Raw genomic sequence first — 15786 nt, forward strand, 5'->3', positions numbered from 1 at the left:
TTTGTCCAACGGAAGTTGTTGAACTGATTTTGCTCACACAAATCAAGTTGCAGGTGGCTACACCTGTATACCACTTGTGTAGGAAATTCAAAACTACTTTGTAAGTGTTGGTCCCGAGGCTTCCTCTTCTGTTTAATGTTGCTGTTTCCAGTTTCACCCCTTTTACTGCTCTCTCACATCAAAAGAGCTCAGAAGAGCATCTCATCGTTGAGATGCAGGTGAGTCGCTGATTCTGACCCGATGAGCTGCTCTCCTGTCTCGTGTCATGTGTTTGTGGTGTTGTTGATGAATTTCACTGGCGTAAAGGTTCATGCCCTGCACAGGACTGCATATAAAACACCATCTTAGTTTTGTTTAGATGTTTTTTCCTTAGGGTGAGCCAGCTTTTGTCTGAGGATAGTGTTAGGTCTGAAGTGGAGTGGGATTTCATGTGTGGAAAAGATTCTTCTAAGTTCCCCTGACATTCCTGCCACATGTTGGATGAAAAGAGTTTTGTTTATTTTCCCTCATGATTTGTGCTGTGGTACTTTTCCTGATTTCTTGGCAAAAGCTCAGTTTGGATACCCACACGTTTGAAGCGCCATCTTAATGCAAGTGTGCTTTTTGTGTAAATGGGAATATCTCAACCTGAAGGTGCAGAGCTTTGATGATGCACAGTCAGTGTTCCAGTGGGGATGTGAATCATAAAGTAAATATTAGTTTGAGTGTAGGTTCCTTCAGTGTTCTGACTTTCATTCTCCTTCATATGCATAGCACAAACCCTCTCCCAAAAAGACATTTAAGAAATTTGAATGTTTTTGTTGTATTCTAGTTTTTGAGAATCACCATGACCTGAGAGTTTACACCAGTGCTTCCTTTATCTGGACTTTTTTGGTTAGTGGGTTTTCATATTGAGATGGCCCGTAGCTTAGTGTTTATATAGAAACAGGTTTTCCTTGTGCTCCTCAGGCTGCACTGAGACTTCCTTATCACCAAGTGGTGTGTAAAATGAAAAAAAAGCTTATTTTTTTCTTCCAGAAATTCATAAAGATGTGGTAATTTAGACTTGAACTGTTTACCACACTTTTTCTAAGAAGAGATATACAGTATATCGTACGTGATACATCACAGCTGCAAGACAAATACAAATTAAAAACATTCATCCAATCAGTTTTATTCAGTGTGATGTGCCTCAAAGCCTGAAGATTATTACATAACAATGTTGTAATGAACTTCTTGATACTCTTACCTACTTCTATATGGATTTCACATTGTGGCACATATTTTCTCTGATTTCCCTTTTCTTTATTTCCGTTTAGCCCTGTGATGGATTGGCAACCTCTCCAAGGTGCACACCAGCTCTCAGCTGCTGGGATCGGCTCCAGCAGTGGAGGGACGGATGGTTCAATATGGCAACTTTCATATTCCTCCAACAGTTTTGAAAGAAAGATGCGGCCCCCTGAGAGACAAACTACGATGGAGGTGAGAAGACAACAATACTGACATCTTCTGCCTTAAAAATGCACTGCACACTGATCACGAGCGCCTGAAAGCAACTCCTGCAGATTCGGGGGAAATGGCAAAAGACTACAGTCTGTTCCAAACAAACTAGCTTTTTCATGGCTGCTTTGACAAACGTTTTCAAGATCTCAAAATAAGGTTTTACATTGTTGCATCTCATATTTAAAGCTTTGTAAATGTTTTGGGCTTTTTAATAGGGCACTCTTTGAAATATCTGGAATTTAAAAAATTAAATGGTAAAATATTACAAAACTTTTCCACTCATGTATTTTTTTTATTTTTTTTATTTATACATGTTTACTGAAGTGACCAAATACTTTAATTTTCCTTTAAAAAGAGCTACTTTTTTTTGGTTAATTTCCTTTTTCCTATTTCCTCTGAATGTTCTAAAAGTTCAATAACCCAAATAGTGAATTTAATTTTTTTTAATTTTTTTTTATCAAGATTAGACATCTGGTTTACAAAAAAAGCTAATTTATGCACACATAGGAGGCTTCCTTTTTTTTCTCCCTCCCCCACAAATACTTGCCCATACTTTTCATTCCAGTAAGATTATATTATATTCCCCAAGATCTAGTCATGTGCTGCAAAATTTGTATATCTGACAGTCAGGAATGAGAACTTGTGAAAACAAAACAACAAAAGAAGAGAGACACAAAAGCATTTTTGAGATTCTGCGTCGTATTTGCTGCTCACAGTTCTCACCCTTTGGCTCCAGTCCTATAATGAGAACATTATGATCGTGAACACTATGAAACTAGTCAGGGAATGAGAATGGCTACTTTGTAAGTAATCCACTGAGTGGGAGGGTCACACAGGCCAGTTTTGTATAAATCGCTTTAAAAATCATGTTCCCCTCATCCAAGTCAACAGCGCGGATGTTTTTGTTTCATCGTGCTGTTTTTGCAGTCAACAGCTGCGCCCTCGTGAATTTGAAGATAAAAGGTAAAGAGCTTATGCATATACTAAAAAAAATTGTCATCACCAAATAAGTGTTAAGTCCCTGACTTTGAATTCGTTTATGGTTAATATTCGACAGTATCGGATTAGTTTTGAATCTAATCTTACTCTAATGCACAGGAGGCGACCGTAAAGACACGATGAAAGACTATTTACTGTGCTTATCATCACCGTGCAGCTCTGATCATAAAACTGCACGTGCTGTCACTAAGTTAAGCATTACCTGTTGTTCCTCTGGAAATGGTATCTCTACCTGGAAAGCTCTGCAGATAGGAAGCCTGGGTTTAAATTTGGTCAAAGGTACTTTAAAAGTCCATTCAGGCCCCCCCCTGCCCACCTCTTGCCTGCTGAAGCAGATGCCAGGAAGGATTAGGTGAACTGAAATCCCATGATGGGTGATGAAAACGTAAATGCTCAGAGAGCAACCGTGCAGCCTGCTGCACACGTATGTCATGAAAGATGCTTTGTCCTCTTCTGTTTCATAAACTTTCAGGGCTGATAGTTGGGCACAGAGATGGAAACATGGGTCCGAACAGCCGAAAAAGGCAAAATTAGAGCATTACGGAAAGATACAGTGTTGCTTTGCAGAAGTGGTTTCAAGAAGGTGGATGTTAAGATTGGATACTTTAACTTTTGTCCGTTCTCAATGTGGAAAACACATTTCTTGTTTTGTTTTGGCTGCTGCTCTTGGAGACAAACACCTGAGTCCCAAACAAATGCAAACCATGTGAACCTTGAAGTCTTCCATTATCTAGGAGGCATTATCATGAAAAGATTATCAGATCTACAGATCCCACCCTGAGTAAAACCTTGTGACCAACAAGGAACATGAAAATGTAACACGTCACAAAACAGAAAAATGTTAAAGTAAAAAAGAAAAAAAAATCAAAAAAGTCTCTAGTCCTCATTCAATTGAACATCCCTTATGTTCATTTCTGGTGAATCCGTAATGTAAACAGGGGTAACGGTTTAATTTATTGACCAAATTAATTGTGATTTTCTGATAAAAACATAACCACACTGATCACATTTCTGAGGACGTGGTCAGTACAAATATAGACTTGTTAAAGAAAAAACCCAAATTAAGTCTAAGTATGACGTGTTTACACCACCATGGCAGATCAAATACAGAGTGATATTATAATCTTTTTTTAATGCGTTCATTTAATTTCTTTCTTGCAGGGATTGATTAGACAAAGCCCTGAGTCAATCTGATCGGAGTAGTCCTGACACGGCTTTGGTGAGATGAGCCCATGCTACACAGCACAAATTATTAATCTTTATATCTGCGGTCTTCAAACTTATTCAGGGAAGTCATTTACATGTAATTAAAGTCTGAGTAAAGTGCAATCTCTGAGCGGTGGGCGGGTGTTGTTTTCTGTCTCATGGATGCCAATGAAAACTCAGGAATCAGCACTATCATATCAGGGAGGTGATAAAAGAGGGCATGTAGTCAAATTGTATGTTTTAAGGGGATGACAGATCCTGTTGTCTCTCCTAAGAACATCCGATCGGCAGGAAACTACAGAGAAGAGGTGAGGGAATGTTTTTTTTCCATTTATTCTCTGAAATATCAGAGGAAAATGTTATTTACTATTGATTAGTCTTCTCAGTTTTACTTTTCGAGAGAAGCTTCATCTTTTCCAGACATATTAGCTTTTATATAATTATATAACATTTTTTTATATAATTAAGATTTTCTTCAGATTTTCTTTTAGAAAATGTTCCTCTTTAGGGTTTACCTTACAATTATTCACTTTAGTGTTTGCTGATCCTCCCTGACTGCCCGCCCCTCCCTGCTTCAGCCTGCACTCCCACCTGTCGCTTCTGATATTATTCTCTCATCCTTTCATCTGCCCAGAAGCATGTCGTGCAGTGTGGTGAAGTCCTTTCTGGCGAGCCTGTCTCGGAGGAAGCCCATCGAACCTGATGGAGAGGAGTCCACGTTTGACCGATGCCTGACCACTATGGACCTGGTGGCCCTCGGTGTGGGCAGCACCTTGGGCGCCGGAGTCTACGTACTCTCTGGAGAGGTGGCCAGGGACACGGCCGGACCCAGCATCATCATTTCATTCTTCATCGCGGCAATGGCGTCGATCTTCGCCGGGCTGTGCTATGCCGAGTTTGGATCTCGCGTTCCCAAGACAGGCTCAGCTTACCTGTACAGCTATGTGACTATTGGGGAGCTCCTGGCTTTCATCACCGGCTGGAATCTCCTTCTCTCCTATATCATAGGCAAGCATGTTACCATTTCCAATAGACCATTATGAGATCAACCCTGTTGTAATTAGTGATTTGTTGTATCAATCCAGATTTTCCTTGTGCATATATAAGCCAAAACTTATCAAGCTAATGTCTTCCTTTTTCCTTTTTCGCCTTTTAAATCTGTGATTTTCATCACCGTTGTCACTTTTTAACTCTGGAGACCAGTAATGGATGTCTCATAACACTGACCCCCTTAAATGATCAACCATCCACAGCAGGCTCCAAGATGTTATTCTCTGAACTTTAACCTGCTGTGGAAGCAGATTATTTTAATGGCACTTTCTAAAGCAAAAGTTTGCAAGATGGAAAATCAGGAAAGAGTGGAGAGAACAGATTCCATCAGTATTTTTTTGTAGAAGACAGCGGTTAAATGGTGACTCAGGCTGATTAGTTTATTGCATGTGTCTCCCTCAGGGACAGCCAGCGTTGCGCTGGCATGGAGCGGGACATTTGATGACCTTATTGGGGGCGTCATATCAGAGTACTTTGAAAAAAATGCAGCGATGGGCCTCCCGGGCCTTGCACCCTATCCAGATGTCTTTGCTGCTGCCCTGATCCTGATACTCTCAGGTAAACACTGGTGTTGTAAAACAATACTACACTAGAATTGAGTTCTAACTCATAATTGACGTGTTTTACCAAAAAAAAAACAAACAGGTGTGCTGGCATTTGGAGTGAAAGAATCCACCCTCATCAACAAGATCTTCACGGTGATCAACATCCTGGTTCTGGGGTTTGTGATCATCTCTGGGTTCATCAAAGGAGACATCGCCAACTGGCAGATCAGTGAAGAGACCCTGATAAACGAAACAGCCATATTCGAGTAAGACCAGTTTAATCCTGTGTTTGTGTGGGTGTGTGCAAAATGCTGCGTCTTACATATATATTATACCGCTCTGTTGCTCTCCTGGTTATCACAGTGTAAATATTCACAAGATTATGCCCCCCCCCCCCTCCTCTCTTCCCCGTGCAGAAACGTGACCTCTACCGACAATGTAACTGTAACGAGTATGTATGGAGTGGGTGGATTTTTCCCTTACGGCCTCAGTGGCACGTTGGCCGGAGCTGCAACGTGCTTCTATGCTTTTGTTGGGTTCGACTGCATCGCCACCACAGGTAAAAGAGCAAGCCGGCTCTATAAACGCAAATAAATGATAGATAATTAGTCTTATCACGATCTAATCAAAGTGTATTGTAAACTTCAGTGAACAAGGCCGTTGTGATAATAAAACAATCATATATAACCGTGATAAAGCACACAGCACATGTTATTTATGTGGGGGTTACACTCATTTAAAATGGCATCAGCATCTTTTCTTTTTCTACATTTAATATTAACCCGAATCAGTTAATCATTCAGTTTCACCTTTCAACGCCTCTACAAGCAAGCGGTATCTATCTGTTGCATACTTTTCCATATTTGGGTCTCTTTTGTAGGCGAGGAGGTGAAGGACCCTCAGAAGTCGGTCCCTATTGGCATTGTGGCGTCACTTCTGATCTGCTTCCTGGCCTATTTTGCCGTGTCCGCGGCCCTCACCCTGATGATGCCTTACTACCTGCTCGATGACAAGAGCCCCCTGCCATTCGCCTTCAAACATGTCGGCTGGGCTCCTGCCAGATACGCTGTGGCTGTAGGGTCGCTGTGTGCTCTGTCCACCAGGTAGCGTTGAAGCTCAATCCCTTGCTGCACGTTAGAAACACATTTCAGAGCTGCCACCATGATAGTACTTATCGTTTTCTTTTTTCCTGGCATCTGTGAAAGAATCAATGATGTCGGTTTGTCAAAAAAAAAAACCTCTGTCTGTGTCTTTTAATGCATTTTAAACAAACAGAATCTTAATTAGTCATGACTAATAATTAACAGAGAAATCCCAGTCAGCATTGATGAGAAGGTCAAGCAGGGTTTCAGCGAGCCAAGGCCGCTTTTAAGAGCTCCAGCGGAGATAGGACAAAAACCAGTTTGCACCAGCGGTGTTTTAAAGCAACAAGTAGTATAAAATGTAAGGATGCACTACTAGATAACTTTTGTAAGGCTTCATTTAAGTATCAACTTCACCAGTCTTGGTGAACACTGGAGATTTTTATCATAATTATTTTCTTTATACTCAAATGACAACCAGATATAGTTGAAAAGTAACGTCATACCTTTTACATTTGGGCATGATTACAGGTGACATACACCTCCCACTTAAACTCAGCGGTGGTCTCTAAGGGCTTCAGGTGTAGACCGTCCCCAATCTGTGTCCCAGCATTCAAAAAACTTTCAGGATTATAGACTACGTTTGACAATAGAAGAAAGAAAATAGGCATTCCTGAAACAAGCTAACATGTATTAAGTATCTGTTTATAGGTTGATATATACAGTATATATATAGGAATATGTAACTTTTTTTAAGTTTTTGTCACTGAGAATCCCATAAACACCCGTCTCTCTAGCCTGCTGGGTTCCATGTTCCCGATGCCTCGAGTGATGTTCGCCATGGCGAGAGATGGACTGCTTTTCCAGCCTTTGACCAAAGTCACTTCTAAGGGCAGTCCTGCTATCGCGACCATATCATCTGGAACTGTGGCAGGTATTTTCCAGCTATGCTTCAGCTTTTTCGGGGACGTTAATGGACTCAGACTAACTCCACCTTTCTTGTTCTTTTTACATTTTCAGCCATCATGGCTCTCTTGTTCGATCTGGACGCTTTGGTGGAAATGATGTCCATTGGTACTCTGTTTGCTTACACGCTTGTGGCAATATGCATCCTAATACTGAGGTACATTTGTTTGTGCAGCGCCCCTGAAGCCCTGTAACTAAAATATTATGTCAATATCACCTTATGAGACATTGCTATTCTGTATGATAAGATACCAGCCGGACTCATCTCAAGAAAACGACCTGCACGACTCCAAGTCGAGCTTCCTGAAACCACCGTCAACTCCCAACTCTCACACTTCAAGAACAGTCACGATCCTGACTGTGAGCTGTGGTAAGTAAAAGAGGAATAAACTGACTCCATTCCCGCTTTCTTGGCACTCTTTTGCACTTTTCTTTACGGTGAAGAAAATAAGTTAAGGAATATCATTGTCGTTCTGAGCCACAGTCTTTCTCCGTCATCTCTTGTCCCTCTGCAGTTGTGTTTGTGATTGCGCTGTGCATCACCCTGACTCAGGCCATGGATGCTCTTTCTCGCGTTGAGCCCTGGAGCGTGGCACTTGTCTGCATCTTTTCCTTAATTATACTGGTCATCCCAGTCTTTATTTGGTTACAGCCACAAAATCCCACCAAGGCCTCATTTATGGTAAAAAAAAAAAAAAAAAAAAAGAGTATCTGTAAACATAATTTAAGTTTCTGAAAAGCATCAATTGGAAAAAAAAAATCCCTCTAACTTTACTAATTTTGCTTTCAAAGGTACCCTTACTCCCTGCTCTGCCTTTAGTGAGCACGCTCATCAATGTCTACCTGATGGTGCAGTTGGGCTCACAAACATGGATGCGATACGCTATCTGGATGTTAGTGGGTAAGACTGTGGTTTTTGCCTGAAAGCTTCAGAGGACTTTGCAGTGCTGCTTACTGAACTACGATGACCTTCTGCTTCTCTCTACAGGCTTGGTTATCTATTTTGGCTATGGGGTTCATTACAGTGTTCAGAGGAAGAGACTCATGGAACCTCAGACGGTGGTTAAAACAATCAGCGGCAAAGCAGATATGGACTTTGTCAAGGAGGAGAAATTCTAAGCTCGGATGGAGAGAAGACAGATAAGCTGAGATGTTACAGTGAGTTACTGCTTTTAATGTGTAACTACTGCTTCCCCTGATCTTTGTCTATAGGGTTCAGTGTGTGGCGGCGTCAACATGGTTGAAAAGGGAGCTGCTGTACTGTATATCCTGTATTCTGGCCAAAGCGTACCACAGACATTTTAATTAAGACTCCAGAAAATGGTGTCACATTCTGCAAAAAAAAAAAAAATAATATGTCTATGCTGTGTATATACATTTAGTCGATTTATAACCCTGGACATTTAAAGCAGCACAAAGTACAAAGGTTTTTGTTTTGTTTTGTTTTTGCACATTAAAATATCAGCTTCAGCTTCATTTGAAGGAATATTTGAACGGCTATATGGTAGCTTAGGGGTTGTTGAAGTTTGGATGTTGGAGTTTGCATGTTCTCCCCGTGCTTGCATGGGTTTTTCTCCAGGTACTTCAGTTTCCTCCCACAGTCCAAAAACATGCACGTAAAAGCTAAGTAATAATTCTAAGTTTCCCACAGGAGTGGGCGTGAGTGTCCGTGGTTGTTTGTCTAAAGGTGGTAGACCTGTGATGGACCCCCACCTTTCTCCTGACAGCTGGGATGGGTTCCAGCAGATCCCTGTGACCCTGCAATTAAATAATGCAGCATAAATCATAGACGGATGGAAGTTAGGTTTTCAAGAGCCTACTAGTTATTTTCACATCAGCATATCTGTTCTCACGAAAAAAATATAACACACAAGCTGAAGTTTGTTAACACACACAAGTCAAATAATGCTCATGAAAACACCAAAGGGGCATTTTCACCACTATGACATTATGGGGGTTCCTATAGGAATGAAATGAGTTCCTCTGTGTGTCACATCAGTGCACAGGAGAAAGAAAAAAGGCGTCAATTTTGCACTTGTCATAAAAGCGACTAAACTTCCTATATAGGGGGATGCTTTGAGCTAAAAAATTCAAACGTCCCTTTGCGCTGCTTTAAATGAATCCTTGACATATGTTTTTTTACGCTTATAATGTTCTAACAGAACATTATGTTGTTCCTAAAGCCATTTGTGTACAAACCATTATAGATGAGTGCACATATTTGAAAATAAACCTCACATTTACTTTCATATCATCATTCAGTGTCTTTAACCGTTCGTATAGACTACAGATACATGAGTGGGAGCACCAAGTGCAATCTATTAATGTCCCCCAACTGGTTTAAAAAGTAGAAGGACAGAAATGTTAGTATGTGTTTTATTTATTTTTAAACAACATAAGAACATGTTTCCCTTTTTGGATCAGTTGAAAAAATGTCAATCTCTGTCAAGATTATCATAGATCACGTGGTTTTTGTTGTTGTTTTGTTATTGCATTAAATTGAAGCATTTGTACATTGTAGTGTAGATACAGCAAGTCTTTTGTGGAACATTTGTTTTTTTTTGTCTTCTTTTTTAAAAGATGTGCAGACTTCACCCTATTAATTCAAACTTGTGTGCTGTACTGACTGTAAATATGGAAGCTGTTCATGTTTTGTAATTGTATTTCGGTATATATATATTCCTTCATTAAAAACATATACAATCATGGTTTACATACAACTTTGTTTGGAGTTATTTTCTAGTGGAGGTTATTGATTGAAAGTGCTAAATAAATGCTGAAGTTTATATATACAATCTTGGTCATAAGAAGCCAAAGACGGCTCACTAACCAAACCTCACTGGGAACTAAAAGACTTTTCAAAGCTGCTAAAGTATGTCATGTTCAAAATCCCAGCTTAGGCAGTCACCCATAAGGAAAGGCTTATACTTTTCTTACAACATGCTGTGAATTTGAATAAAAATGTAATTTCACAGAACAGGAAAAGAAAAGAACTGCACAACAAAGGTGCATGCGGAAATGATTGCTTTGGAGACACGATTGTGTACATTACATGACTCCACAAACAAACTCTTCTTTTTTTTCCATAACAAAAATTCTTTGCTTTACCAAATGCTATTAAATGCTTCAAAACTGTGTTATATGTGTGCTTAACCTTGTATTCATGTACATAGACACACAAAAAAGCAAAGAATTCATCATCCACCTTGAGTTCCTACATTTCATGTCATTTCCCAAATTTCACTGAGGACAAATTCAGTTCAGTAGGTCAAACTTACAGATATTTGGTTAACAAATATTATAGCAGTTACTTTGTGCATAATTTAGCAATTCATTATTGATGCTTCATTTTTTATGCAAATATTTCAGGCATGTGTTTTTGAGCAATTCCAAAAAGTAATGTAAAATATAATCGAATAAACAATGCAACAGTCTATCAATTTCATTGACAATGCAAACTTAATCCAGAATATGCTTTGTCCGTGGTTTCCAAAAGGAATTTCTAATTCTGCAAGAGCTTTGACTGCATTTGTGGCTAGCATGGCAAACTGTGAATTTTAGAAGTTATTTTCTTTACAGAATCAAAGTTTCGTGCAGCACAACACGATCACGAGCGCCCACATTGACTGTCGGACTTGGCCCCATGAGATTTCTCGTAATTCTCTCAACCATTTCTTGATATTATGTACTGTAGATAACCAGGCATTCAATGTCTTGGCAATTTTACGTCAAGGGAGAAATGTTCCAGTTTCGTAGATGCAGTCCTTCGCAGATTAGTCAACATCTGCCAATTTTTACTTCTTATAGACTCTGTCTCTCTAAGATGCTCTTTTTAATACCCAGTCACTTTACCGGCAAATTACGTTTCCAGTCTTTTATCATCCATGTTTTGTTTTTTTTACATGTGTTACTGTCATTGGATTACCTGAAACGGGTCTCTTTTGCAAATGAGACCCTGCGTCTCAATGAGATTTTAGTTGTATAAATCAAGATTAATAAACAAATTGGATTAAAAATGAGCTGATATTTGTCAAGGAAATATAACATGTGTCTCTTTTAGTGTTTGAGATGTTTTTATGTTCTATTGTAAATAAAATATATGAGGGCACTACCCTATGTTTAATCAAAGTTGAGATTTTGATTGAGCTGTACAGTCCACCTAAGTCACAAGGTTTACTGGGCGCCATATGCTTTTAATGGCCCGGCCGGAGCACCGGACTGAGCAGCGTTTATGAGACTTGTTTCCATAACAGACTTCCAGTCCAGCAGCTAAGCAAACAGCCTGTGTGATTCCAGATGGAGGGGCCTCAGCCTCTGGGCCCTCATTGGTCCAGACAGGCTTGAAAGCTTCCATTGAGCCACTCAGGAGGAATTTGGGGTACTAATGCCACTCTCTGTAGGAGGAATTTGCGTGTTTCTGGTAAACAGCTGACTGCCGATTTTGTGAGCTCTGCTCTCCTCCTCTCTCGTCTGTTCTCTTGCGCCTTTCTCTCTTTTTGGTTTGTGTGAGTGTGCACTCTGGGTTGAACTGCATGAACCAAGAATCCTCACGCTGCTTTGATAATCCACCGCTCAATCATGCCTTTGATGACCATATCTGGGCCGAAGTGGAGGCTGGTGCTGAGCGCGCTCCTTGTTTGTGCCGTAATCTTTGAGTTGGGTAAGTGACTTTGTTTCCTCGCTGTGCAGCTTTGTGAACACTTTTTCATGGAAACACAGAGTGGAGCATTCCTGCTGGTCTGCTCTCGAAGCTTTGTCATGTGCTGCAGTTTTACCTGTATTTGCAAACTTCTGATGCACCTGCACACTGTCATAAAGATGCCCAAGAGCAGCAGGCCGCTGCAGGGAGGACGCCCGGGTCAAGTAAACCCAAACTTGGAAAATCAACAAAAAAAGAGTCTAAAGCTGCAAAAGCCAAACTAAAAATCAAAGCTCCTTCTGCATCTCAAGCACAGACCTCCCTCACACAGGTAGAGCATGGCAGAATCGTATATATGTATGTTTATTTCTCTGTCTGGGTCCAGGCTTGTGTTTTTTTGCTTTAATATTAAGCTGTTGTTTTGTACCTGGCACATAAAGGTGCTTGACAGAAGAACATTTAAGAAGGTTGGAGAGACCATAAGTGTTCAAAGTGGAGAGACTTTGGAGTTGAGGTGCAGGGGCAAACCTGTGCAATGGAGTGTCCCCCCATACCTGGAGGAGGATGATGATGGGAGGCTCAAGTAAGATGATATGTCAGTAAAGAATTCACAATGATGCAATCAGAGTCTGCATGTTTGCTTTTACGCTCTGTTGTGCAGGACCGTCCAACACCAACGATACAGCGTCTTGACATTAGTCAACACTACTGGTGCAGACACAGGAGAGTACACCTGTTACCCCATGTACTGTGAAGACACTGAATGCAGGAAGGAGTACAACAAAGCAATCAGAGTCTTCATCTTCTTTCCAGGTATGACGTATAAACTTTATTGATGCTTACTCATGTTGAACCTTGAACCTTGTTATGTTTATGTTATAATTCCTTGTTATCAGTGGTGGACAGTAACGGAGTAAATTTACTCGAGTACTGTACTTAAGTACATATCCAGAGGATTTGTACTTTACTTGAGTATTAGATTTATTTGGTACTTATTACTCTTACTTGAATACATTTCCAAGACAAATATTTTTACTTTTACTCGAGTAAATTTCTAGGAAGGCTGAAAAGTACTTGTTACTTTCAGGTCTGCTCTTATTTCTTCTTCCCTAAAATCCTATTGGACACAAGCTGTTTTTGTCAAAGGAGGAGACCTATCACAGTGCACGCTCTCCACTGGGATGTACGTAAAGCGGAAATACGTCAAGCCTCCTCAAAACGATACCGCCAAAGTAGCCTGCGTTTGTCAAGACAGAGCCGCAACAAGTCAAGACAGAGCCGTAACAAGTCAAGACATAGCCGCATCAACGGCTACGCCTGCGTCAGAAGAAGAAAGACAATCCGCTGAGTCGTCTGAGTCTGATAATGAGTCGGACTCGGAGCAGGGACTTTCACAAAATCCTTGGCCGTATCTTAACTCAATGTTTGAGTTCGACTGAGTAAAAAACGAGGGCACAGAAAAACCACAGACATTTATTTTCAAATGTTTATTGTGTCTGCCGAAGCAGAACTACCTCTCTGCTTTCAACAACTCAACATCGAATTCTCAGAAACAAGAGTTAAAAGATCCTTAAATTAATTTAGAAAAAATATAGTAATTTACTGATGTGGAAAATAAGAAATTTACTCTTACTCTTACTTTTACTTAAAGTACATTTAAAAGCATTTACTTTTGGATACTTAAGTACCTTTAAAAACAAGTACTTTTCTACTCTTACTCGAGTAATATTTTGACTGAGCTACTTTTACTTGTAACGGAGTAAATTTTGACCAGTAGTATTTGTACTCTTACTCAAGTACTGGGGTCGAGTACTCTGTCGCTATATAAATAAAATTGAGTTGAATTGAATTGAATTGAAAGATTCTTTTTTTCACATTCGCATAATCTAATCTCCAATCCATTGTATCTTTTTTTCCCTGCATTAACCAGATCCACAAGAACTATTTGTTCCTTCGTCTGACTACTACGAGGTGATTCAGCTGAGGACCAACTGGCCGACCGTCCTCCCCTGCCAGGTGACGTCACCTAAAGCCAAAGTGACTCTCCACCGCGAGTTCCCACCAGTGGAAGTCCCTGTGGACGGGTCAGAGATCTCCTTTAATGTCAAGAAGGGCTTCACCATCCATCGCCCCCGGCCTCACCACGCCGGAGCCTTGTACTGCGTGGCCAGTCTGGGCAACCTGAGGCAGAGCTCCACCAAATACATGCTCATCTATGTCAACTGTGAGAGCTGCTGATAAGTTATCATTCACTCATCATTTCCCAGCATCTGCCTAACAGGGGCAGGAAATGACAGATTATTCATAAACAATTATATTAAGCTTATTTCGGGATTTCCTTGCCTTTTTCACGTAAAACATTAGAAATATCCGATCTTTGCTGACTACTTATATTTGATTCTTGGTGTTAGATCCCATGGCTCCTCCTGCTCCGGTGATCCAGGCATCGTCCAGCTCGGTGGCGGCGGGGGAGAACCTGCACGTCAGCTGCACGGCGATGGGAGAACGGGACGTGCTCACAGAGTTCACCTGGGAATATCCAGGACAGGAGGTAAGACAATCACCTCTAAACTCTACCATCATAAACTTATCATTTAACTTTAATCATTTTATAAGAACTTCCTTTAATGCCTCACAGATCAGTAATGCGATATTTAAATCGTTATATCGTTCTGAGTAATGACTGTAAAGCTGGGTGGAGGGTATTTGCAGAAGTCACTTCTGCTTACCTTTTCTCTCTAGCTAGTTATAGTCTCACCTCTGGACTGAGAAATGTAGCTGGTGCAGAACAGTCATGCAGTCATAAATGATCTGCCACTTCTTGTTTTATGATGTTCCTGTATGGGAGTTTATTTGTTTATTATGCTTTTATTATGTCTGTATTTCCTGATATCCTTGTAATCCTCATTTTATTTTTTGCATTAGTGTTCTGATTTTGACCTCAGTGTCATGTCCAGTTCTCTGTAACTGACAGGCCCCCTCGTAAATTAACTTTTTTTTTTTTTTGCAACACTCAGTGCTGTATAAATTAGCATAAAATATTTAATCTTACAGAGAAATTATTGTTCAGTGTTTATCAGCGTGGACACTTTACGAGGACGGAGGAGGTTTCCTCTCATTGGTCACAGTGTGTTTATGTCTGAGTGGAGGGTGTTTGCTGCTTGCAGATTGGGAGGCCTCTCTACACAGAAGACAGCATCATCCCGGTCAGCGGAGGGTCAGCCCAGCAGCAGTTTCAGTCTGTTCTCCTGGTGGACGAGGTGAGAGACGTGGACCAGGGCACGTACACATGCACGGCCCAGAACCTCCAGGGAGCCAAATCGGTGTCCACCACCATTAAAGTGGTCCCCAAAGCCAAAGCCAAAGCCAAGAAGCCATGAGTGACACGGTTGCAGTTCAGGTCCTGCATTTTGCTTTATTAGATACTAAGATATATTTTTAGTTTTTTATAATTAAACTACAAATACATAATCCTAGCAAAAGAACAAATATTCAATCAAGAAAACAGACTGCAGAAAAGCAATAATGGCATAAATGGAGTTATTTTAATGAATGTATGACAAGTCGAAAGTTGTATATTAAAAGTTCTGTAAACTCTTGTTGTCTTTTGGTTTACTTATTTAAAGCTGCTCGTGACCATGCCTGAGGGTAAGGTTTAAAAAATTTAAAGGGGCCCGGTTTTATATTGCCTTATGTAATATAATAACCGGAACAACTGCAATGTCATGTTGTTTTCTCAGACATGTATCCCCACAAAAAGAGATTCTTTTTTTTTTTTAAATAAAGTTGGTGCCAGACCCTCTATGATCCCTCGGTT

General features: G+C 40.4%; 2 protein-coding genes across 3 annotated transcripts; both read left to right on the forward strand.

Annotated features, from left to right (window-relative positions):
* The first annotated feature begins 3805 nt into the window (after positions 1 to 3805).
* On the forward strand, positions 3806 to 8954 carry LOC133446843 (cationic amino acid transporter 2-like). Of its 2 annotated transcripts, none has more exons than XM_061724991.1 (12): positions 3806 to 3995; positions 4325 to 4695; positions 5140 to 5295; positions 5383 to 5548; positions 5699 to 5841; positions 6163 to 6385; positions 7162 to 7298; positions 7385 to 7487; positions 7579 to 7700; positions 7846 to 8012; positions 8123 to 8231; positions 8319 to 8954. In XM_061724991.1, the coding sequence occupies exons 2-12, from the start codon at positions 4326 to 4328 to the stop codon at positions 8447 to 8449; spliced, it is 1827 nt and encodes a 608-aa protein (XP_061580975.1). In that variant the 5' UTR covers positions 3806 to 3995; position 4325; the 3' UTR covers positions 8450 to 8954. The 2 variants fall into 2 exon arrangements, with proteins under 2 accessions (XP_061580975.1, XP_061580974.1); XM_061724990.1 differs by having other exon boundaries at positions 3807 to 3995; positions 4322 to 4695.
* A 2686-nt stretch (positions 8955 to 11640) lies between these two features.
* On the forward strand, positions 11641 to 15558 carry LOC133447513 (platelet-derived growth factor receptor-like protein). Its single transcript, XM_061726207.1, has 7 exons — positions 11641 to 11990; positions 12149 to 12300; positions 12410 to 12552; positions 12631 to 12782; positions 13900 to 14193; positions 14381 to 14520; positions 15137 to 15558. The coding sequence occupies exons 1-7, from the start codon at positions 11909 to 11911 to the stop codon at positions 15347 to 15349; spliced, it is 1176 nt and encodes a 391-aa protein (XP_061582191.1). The 5' UTR covers positions 11641 to 11908; the 3' UTR covers positions 15350 to 15558.
* Positions 15559 to 15786: the final 228 nt, after the last annotated feature.

Source organism: Cololabis saira, chromosome 7, assembly GCF_033807715.1.
Source record: "Cololabis saira isolate AMF1-May2022 chromosome 7, fColSai1.1, whole genome shotgun sequence".
NCBI classification, from domain to species: domain Eukaryota; kingdom Metazoa; phylum Chordata; class Actinopteri; order Beloniformes; family Belonidae; genus Cololabis; species Cololabis saira.